At 44.9% G+C, this 9,362-nt stretch overlaps 1 protein-coding gene across 1 annotated transcript; it reads right to left on the bottom strand.

Moving 5' to 3' along the window:
• Positions 1-7,627: 7,627 nt before the first annotated feature.
• Positions 7,628-9,343, bottom strand: batf3 (basic leucine zipper transcription factor, ATF-like 3). The gene is made up of 4 exons (XM_035617378.2): positions 8,954-9,343; positions 8,760-8,864; positions 8,428-8,472; positions 7,628-8,338 (listed from the first exon to the last, which is right to left on the bottom strand). Exons 1-4 carry the CDS (start codon positions 8,999-9,001, stop codon positions 8,201-8,203), a joined length of 336 nt encoding a protein of 111 aa, XP_035473271.1. The 5' UTR covers positions 9,002-9,343; the 3' UTR covers positions 7,628-8,200.
• Positions 9,344-9,362: the final 19 nt, after the last annotated feature.

Raw genomic sequence — 9,362 nt, 5'->3', positions numbered from 1 at the left:
TTTGACCATGGACTTGAATAATTTAAGAGCTCCCTCAGGGGCTGTAATTAGTTGTTTTACTTGAACATACGCACACACACACATTTTGCCACTGGGTTTCATCAGCACCAAGCGGACGACGGACATTAAACTTTTAATTTGGTGAGTCATACCTTTCTGCACATTCTTTGTTCTTCGCAAGAAAAAAACTCACCTCAAAAACATCTTAAATGCAAATGCGGAGCAGATGAGTTCTGACTGAAGAGAGAGAGACAAGACTGGACACGTCCCTCTCCAGAGAGAGAGAGAGAGAGAGAGAGAGAAAGAGAAAGAGTTGGTGTGTGTCATGCACCAGCTGCTCAGATATGACTCAATGTTTGTTATTTGTGAAGATAAGCTGTGAAATGCAGTTTCATTAACAGCAAAACCCAACTACTTAAACTATATTTCAAAAGCTGGATGTGCAGAAATGCACAACATACACTCTGGACTAACTAAAAATAATCACATTTTCAATTCGTCTTAACTTTAACCAATAAAATACCTTATTTTCTGCCATTTCGTTTTTTTTCTACACGAGTTGTGTCAGGTTTCATCAAATTGGCACATTTAACATTTTAGCGGACCTTATTGGAGAAGTGTTGAAAAACTAAAAAGCTGCAGGATATTCGGCCTGGTGGAATGTCTGGAAAGAGTTCTGCTTCTGATGAAAGACTCGTGTCTATTTCCTGAGCCAGATCAAACACGTCCGTGTGTTGACACTGTGACTTTACAAGAAGTGAGCTGTGACGCGGGACGGCGGTCGATTGTACAGCGAACGACCAAGGAAGTCAGTCAGTTTAAGTGACGTCTAATTACCCCCAATTACACAACCGGCTAGTCGGCACGAAGCAAAGACAGCGAGACACTTGAACAAACCACGAATGACTTGATCCAAGTCTGCAGGTTTCTGCTTGAAAGTTAAAAGTCAATCTATATGGTTGAGGAGGCCGTGTTCTCGGGCCACACGTGGCTGAGAGATCCCAATGTGATTGTTTTTTTAATGGCGGTTGGAAACCCAGCGTAACAGGTGCAATTTCTTTAGAGATGTGTTCAGTCGAAGCAAGACGACGACGTCGGGGCGAAGCGGCGCGATGGGAAAACGTTTCGATTTGCTTCTGTGTTGTTTGATACGCGTCGGTATGTTAATTACAACTTATAACCTGGAATCCCATTCCTCCGTCTCTACTCGCCGGTAGTTTCCTCCTGCTGCTGCTGCTCTGTTACACTGTCAGGCCTCTGTCACAGGTGACGTTTGGCGCTATTGTGTTGCGTTGTATTACATTATCGTATATATATCAATTAGAAAGATGAATGAGACTGGAATCGACATACCCCAGATGTGGATGCTGATGACCCACATTTATTTATATAGGCGACATGTTTCTACTTGCTAGGACAGGAGCAGCTACTCACAGTATTAGTTAGTGCGTCAAGCTGGAGCGTGTCCTGTGACGGCGTTGCCGTCGGGGGCTCCGGTCGAAGGCTGGTGAACAACAGAACACGGTTACAGTCACGGCAATGTGCAATTCACAGTTACAAAAAACAGAAATCTACGGTGGCCCTGAAGGTCAAAACACGACAGCGTTTCATCCAAACACAAAGCGAAATTTTGCTACAGTGATGAAATTAATTAAGCTCTTTTTGGACTTCTTCTTGAGCTCAGTTATTTTACGCAATGTTGCCGCGTGTTTTGGACCCTCAGGGCCACCGTAGGAACGTCTGCCAGTTGCATCGAAAACTCTCCACGTCCTTGGTCCTCGCCGACATACCCGCAGGAGATCGGATGGGCCCATCGTCGAGGAAATCAAAGGACAAGTTGGGTTTTTTTAAACTCTGCAAAATTGTGTCCGGAAACATTTTCCGGAGTTTGCTCTTTTCACAGAGTGAGATTGTCCGAGTCAGAAGAGTTCACACCAACAGGAAGATTTCTGGACTCTGCTGCGTAAAGATTCTGTTTACAGTCATCGACTCGCCCTCTCGCTTGCTGTGTGATTTTCCTTGCAGTATTCTCCCACGGGGCCTTTTCCGGAAAAAAATTACCAGGTGGCTCGGAGGGAAAAGTTCCAGAAAATGTTATTATGATGAGAAATACTGCAGATCTCAGTCGCACGGCAGGAGTAAAGTTTTCAGAGAAACCCGACGTGTTTCCAAGGCAAATCATTTTCTCTTCGGTTTCCCAATCCATTGTCAAATTAAATTGCCCGACCTCATTATATGCAAAATATGTTCTAGCGCTAAACTGTTTACCGAGCACTCGTGTGTGTGTGTATGTGTGTGTGTGTGTGTGTGTGTGTGTGTGTGTGTGTTCACTTGTTTTTTCTCTCTCCATCATCTGACACGCTCTCTGTGGAAAAGTACAGTCGGTTAAACGCACAAAGCTGAAGCCAAAAAATGGAAACGACACGTTTCAACACACCCCGAGTCTTGTGAAAAGCAGCCGACAGCGAGGCCGGCACAGTTCACGCTCAGTCCAGCTCCAAGGTCGTGACCGTCGATCGCGAGTTGCGTTGCCCAAGGCTCGGATCGAGGAAGTGACAAGGGTTACCAAAGGGTGAGGTCAAAACACAAAGAGAAACCATACCAATTTTGACAATTAAAAAAAAGCAGGGATAGATACAGATTTAAAAGTCAATAAATTTAAAACAATGTCTTCAGGTGAGATTTGAAACAGAGATTGAAGCGTCACATTATTATGCGTCTTATTTCTGATGGCAAGTTCCTCCACAGTTGCTGCTCCGTCCCCTTTTAGATCAAGTCGTCACTGTGGGACGTTGAAGAGAGATTTGTGTGATTAAAAATGAGGAATGGTCTTTTAGAGAGAAAGAAACGGTCAGGCCTCATGAAAGAAAATACAAATTAGAATGAACAGGGCTGTGAAGAGAAGAGAGGCTGGGATGGGTGTGATGCTTTGATCAGACTGATTTTATACCAGGAAGTAAAGATGTTTCTTTGTTTCCCTGGACTAAAAATCTAAAGTATTGTATTGTGGCCCACGTCGTTGCTCTTCCCACATGGGATATTGTCCAGCACGGGGGCAAAAGTACACTCCTCCCCCTCCGAACATATGAGGGAAGATGCTTTGTCATTCCCTCGACTGATACAACTCAGTCCCAAGCGGTGACTCATGCAGCGGCGGTGCAACATCCTGTGTGTTGCTGGTCAAAGGGCCAAAGGGCTTCACGCACCCAGTCAGAAGAATTGAAGGGCAACTAAATTAGGCAGGTGAAAAGTTATGAATTTGTGAATATGAGATACAAGAAAAAGGTTAAGGGGCCCCGGACACAAGACGCAGGAGAACAGGAAGTGAAATGCAAAATAAAACAGGAACTACCAAACTCGAGATGTACGAAACAGGCGGGATGTGAAGTAACAGAAACAAAAAGAATAAATAAAACACCAAGAAGTCCACAAAAGAAAAGCCAAGAGGCTTTGCGGAGTTCCCAAGAGTTCTTGGTCCTGGTGATGTGGTCAAGCTTGGTCGCTCCTGTCAGGTAAATTAAAAGTTCCAGGGAGCATTGTCAGCCGAGACGTCCCGGTGGTTTGAGACACTGACGAGGCAGAACCACCCTGACGGCCACTCATAGCAAATGAATGTGGAGGATGTAGCAAGGTCTTGATGAACTTTGGTGTGTAGGAAACTCTTTTCACTCGAAGGGCAGCTGCGATTTTACAGCAGCGCGTTTTCTGTTTAACCATCATGAGGGGGGACACGGGCAGATCATGATGCGTTTCAAGAAGACAGGAAATAGTTCTAAATTTAAAAAAAAGTGTGGGCATATTGCACCAGTGACCGCTTCGAGGAAAAATGGCTGCGACGTTGTTCGAGGAAGCAGGGCAACGGATGTCACATGTCACATGACACGTGACTGATGTGTGGGTGTGGAAGGAAATAAGAAAAATGCTTATAGGGGAAGGAAGGAGATCTTAATCGGGGGTCGGTGAGCTGCTAGATTTCCCGCATTAAGCGTAATCAGGGAACGTGTCTATGATCCCTGAGCCCTGTGTTCCATAACCTAACACAGGGCCTAATTTTGATGTAGGGGAAATTTAATAGAAATGAGGGAACATGGAGCTGAGGGAACATGGTGCTGAGGGAACATGGAGCTGAGGGAACATGGATCTGAAGGAACATGGAGCTGAGGGAACATGGGGCTGAGGGAACATGGAGCTGAGGGAACATGGATCTGAAGGAACATGGAGCTGAGGGAACATGGGGTTGAGGGAACATGGAGCTGAGGGAACATGGAGCTGAGGGAACATGGAGCTGAGGGAACATGGTGCTGAGGGAACATGGAGCTGAGGGAACATAAGGATCACCCCCATCATTTAGTGACAAGTGCATCTGTACGTCAGAAGAATCCACGAGGCCTATTCATCTCTTCCTATTGTTGCTCACAGTAACAAAACAGTCCAGTGATGAAATACCACAGACTTGTTTACCCTTCCAGAGAAATTACTGAGAATTCGCCCCACAAGAGGGGAAGGTGTGTCAGTGTGTGTGTGTGTGTGTGTGTCAGTGTGTGTGTGTGTGTCAGTGTGTGTGTGTGTGTGTGTGTCAGTGTGTGTGTGTCAGTGTGTGTGTCAGTGTGTGTGTCAGTGTGTGTGTGTGTGTCAGTGTGTGTGTGTCAGTGTGTGTGTGTGTGTGTGTGTGTGTGTGTGTGTCAGTGTGTGTGTGTGTGTGTGTGTGTGTGTGTGTGTGTGTGTGTGTTGTTTCAACCCTTAGTTTTCCGTTCATGAGAAAATTATACACTGTGAACTCAATCCAACACACAGATGGGAAGATTAGCATCGGAGCAAACAGACAAATGAAAAGCTTTCTTTAAAAGTTTTCACCTGCTGCAGCTTTTGCAAAGCCACCGTTGTATCTGCCAATCGAACAATGTGCAGGTCAAAAGCCCAAATCCTCGTGAATGACGTTGTACTGGTGTTTTTCTTCTGTGACTTGGCTGCAGCCGGTGTTTTCCCTTTTCTCAGATCTGATACTCAACTTCCGTTTCTTTCTAACTTTTCTGTAATAATTAACGCCGTATATTTAGACGGGTTTCTAAATTTGCACTTCCTGCAACCTCTTCTCGTGTGAAGCACTCGGGCCACAGGCGTGAGACCGAGGAACAGTGGTTCACGACTGCGAATTGGTTCATCAGAATCCATGTTCTCGCAATAAATGGTGAGTACATAAAGAAAGTAGGCTGGAAAAGCCTGGAATTAAACGTTTTCTTTTTGATTGTGATGAATGTTTTCTGGGTAATTAGTGTCATAGCATGAATTAAAACCCGGCTGAATACATTGGTTGAGAGACTGAACTATGTATTTCAAAAAATAGTGGAGGTTCTCTGAGGTTCTCCATCTCACCCCTTACCATCACGACTCAGCATGAGAATCTGTCAGCTGATCTACTGACCGGTGACTTGGTCATGTCTTCCCCCGAGAAGGTAACGTCCGGGGCCCAGAGGAGAAGAGAAAGAGAGGAAAAACAACCGTTAACTCATTTCTTTCAAAAGAAAGGTGAGCTAGCTGTTAGCAAACTCCTACTACGACAGCTAGCTATAGCAGCTACCTAGCTGAGATCGACACAGCTGCTACTGCTAGCTAGCTAGCTGTAACTTTTACTACCTGACTACAGTAGGAGTTAGCTAGCTATTATTAGAACACACACACACACACACACACACACACACACACACAGTATCATAAATGAATCAGCATCATAGCTGCGGGGGCCCCCACAGAGACTGCTCATGTATAGGCCCTAGAATTTAGTGCTACGCCCCTGCACACAGATGCACACACACGCTGAAATAATGTGTCACCTTTAAATAAAGAGTTTCAAGCAGGTGCGGCGTGTAGCTTTCACGTGTGTTGGAGCATACTGATGTTTTTGAACAGTTGAAGTGGGAACATTACCGGCGTCGTTCGGGAAAGACAATCAGACAAGCTCAAGTAAACAGAAGTGGAACTTCGAGCCTCCGATTTGGTTCTATGTTTGCTTTTATTCAGACAAACCCTCCTTTGATAGAAACCCAACTTTATTACCATGAAAGCAACAGATAAGCTCCAGCTTTTACTTGGGTTGTGAATTGATTGCCTTACCACCGATACTGTAACTCTACTGCTTAAACTTTATAATTGATGACCTCATCATCCTGCTTCCAGTTGTGCTGCTGAAAGGGAAACACACCTGACAGTGTGTGTGTGTGTGTGTGAGGGTGTGTGTGTGTGTGTGTGTGGTTGAGGGTGTGTGCTCCATGCTGTATTCCCAGGAAAAAACACACCTGCCCAGCCCCCACCCGGCAGTGTTTGCTGTCCACACACACACACACACACACACACACACACACACACACACACACACACACACACACACACACACACACACACACACACACACAGGCAGACAGACAGACAGACAGACAGACGCACGTGCATTTAATCGTCTCCATCCCAAAACCAGCAGTGAGACCGTGAGTTTTTTGGTCTACCGAGAATTTATAACTTTTTGATGATTAACAGTCCGCCAGGTTTCCCCAGACGTCTGCAGAGGTGATGTGGTTGCGGCAGCGTCCTCCACCATCATCATCACCATCATGGAGATTCACTTTTCATTCACCTCGGCGTGGAAGAGGAAAGGAGAACGAAACCCACGGCAGATTACATAAACATAAAGTCAGATTATGCGATTGTGGTGAGAATGGGGAACTTGGGTGACATTAGGCCATAAGTGTCCATCATTGTCGACGCCACCAAAAACCACAGATTTCTTTTCGGATGCATCAGAGGACGGAAGTTTCTGACGCGTCTGTGACCCGGACGCGACCCCAAGGCCTTCAGGGAAACGAATGGATTGATGATGGTTACGAATAATAGGTCGACGATGACGAGAAACTTACCACACACCAGGGATACATAGGTTTCAATATCGACCTTGTTGATTGACTGTGGTTTTTATAGTTGTTGGTCGATGAAGTATTATGATTTCAACATCGTCTCTTCAATGTGATTTGTCATGAAATTGTCTTTTCTATGTTTTTGAAATCAAAATAATGACAAGGGAAGGACTTTGGGGACAATCTGGCAACGCAAATGTCTTATGTATTCTTTTAATATTAATATTGTGCTTTCTCACAATGTGCAGACCCTCTATTAAGAACCATCCATTAGGGAAGTGTTACAATCTAAAAATAAGAAATACATCTTAAAAGTTAAAAGAAAAGAAAATGTACACGTGTAGCAACAAAGCAAATGGGGGATAAAACCTCTGACACCAGATCTCTGAGAGCAAGTCTCTTCTTTGATTCTGTCACTGTAGAATCAGAACTTGGCAGTTTAAAAAAATTGATATCTACGTGCAAAATAATGACTAATAAATGATATATTTATATACATCATTTTATAATCCATGTGTATTATATGAGGGAAGACAAACCAACTGGAACATTTGTTTTTTTTCCAACAGATGTTCCAGTTGTTCCGTTGGAACTTATGAATCTTCAGGAAATACAGTCGTAGTGATAGTAGTAGATAGAGTTTAACCATAAACGTTATGTTATCATAAATAACTATACGTAAAAACACCAAAACAACCAAATATATAGAACTAGAACTTGAATTGAGAAAATAAACTTGTTTTAATGTAAACATACATGTATATATACACTCTTTTCTGCATCGTTTATTCTGTAAAATAAAAGTTTTCATAAAAGAAAAGGAAAATGATGATACCAATATGTCAGTGAAAGGTTCACATTGATCGATTTTACCGCCAAAGCTACAAATAACCTGTTGTGTGGTTTTATGGTATTAACGGGGTACGGCTGAACTTTTCCTCCTCAGACAAGCGCATCACACAAAGTGTATGATTTTCCTTTTTCATATTTATTTATTTATTTGGAAGGAGTTGTGGAAAGTCATGCGCTCATATTTCAAGGGGGAAAAAATAAAAATGAATTGGGTGAATGGATGACATGACATTTAGCAATCTGAACTACAGAAGGGGACCAGTGATGGTAGTGCAGGGCTGTGGCCACCAGAGGGCACCCTGCACTCTGGTGGCCACACCTGTTTCCATTTCAGTTCTTCAATCCCAGTGAACGCTGCCCTCTAGAGGTTTGTCGTTGCATTGCACGGTGGGCAGCGTTTTCAGAACAACAAAGTGGATTAGAAAACAGTAACTGTTTTATCCTCACACGGAGCAGCGGGCTGCCATGTTGTCCGGCTGCAGGCAGGTGGAGGTGGAGGAGCAGTGCATGATGGGACACTGGGGCTCGTGGGCTGTGAGCGCTTCCACCAGCAGACGCTGCTCCTCGGACAGAGAATCCACCTGGCAGACGAAACGATGAGACAAATGTGTATTTCATTTTCACGCCTAATGTACAAAAACTCTGAGCTGCATTGCATCACGTACTCTACCTCTGTCCTCAGCGTCCTGTTCCTCTGCTCCAGGAGCTCACAGGCCTGAGAGAGGGGAAGAAGAGGGGAGGAGGAGGATGGGGAAAATAGAAAAGAAGAATCTGTTGCATTCAATTTGTTTTGTGTCTGTTTTTCTAATCTGTCTATATTGAGTACCCCAACTTTCCGGAGGCGGGAATAACTGGAGTGGCTCTTTTTAAATGTAATTCAACAGAAATTCAACCGTCATCCTGAACCCACGTCCTCAAACGTGGAAAAACACTAACACACACTTAAACCTCTGAAATTGTGAGGACCGGGACCAAAATGTCCTTAATATGGAAAACACACACCTCGTGCAGCAGGTCGGCTCTCCGTGTTTGTCTCTTGCGACTCTTCTGAGCCGCGACTCTGTTCTTCTCTCTCCTCTTCAGCCTCCTGCCCTCGTCCTCTGAACCCTGACACACACAGATCAGAGACGTCCGTCCCCCCACGTTTGCAACCATGTTTGACCTCTGACCCCTCCCCGGTGCACGCGTGATCTTACCTCGCACGTCCCCCAGAGGAGGCTGCTCCTCTGGCGAGGGGAAGACATCACAGATTAGATTATTTGAGATTATACAACAGCGCCGCAGAGGAAAGGTCGAGCTCCGTCACGAACACACACACACACAAAGTGTCCAGCGAAGTTCTGAACAGCACACAGAGCCTCCCCCGGGCAGGAGTTTCACTTCAGCTTCCTTTTCACCTTTCAACGCCATTGCCATGTTTTTTTCGAAGAAGCAGCAGCAGCGGGAGGACGTTTCACAGAAGTCACGTGACCCCGGTTTGACCGGAACGTCCTCGTTACATATTCATGAGCAGAGGAACGCTGCGGTTCATCTCGACCAGAAAAACGACCACGACACAAAACAACTTGAACCCCGTTTAACCCACAGCTAGAAATAGTCCCCGCC

Source organism: Scophthalmus maximus, chromosome 18 (genome assembly GCF_022379125.1).
Source record: "Scophthalmus maximus strain ysfricsl-2021 chromosome 18, ASM2237912v1, whole genome shotgun sequence".
Classification (NCBI taxonomy): Eukaryota; Metazoa; Chordata; class Actinopteri; order Pleuronectiformes; family Scophthalmidae; genus Scophthalmus; species Scophthalmus maximus.
The sequence above is the reverse complement of the archived record's forward strand: the minus strand, read 5'-3'. Positions and strand labels throughout refer to the sequence as shown.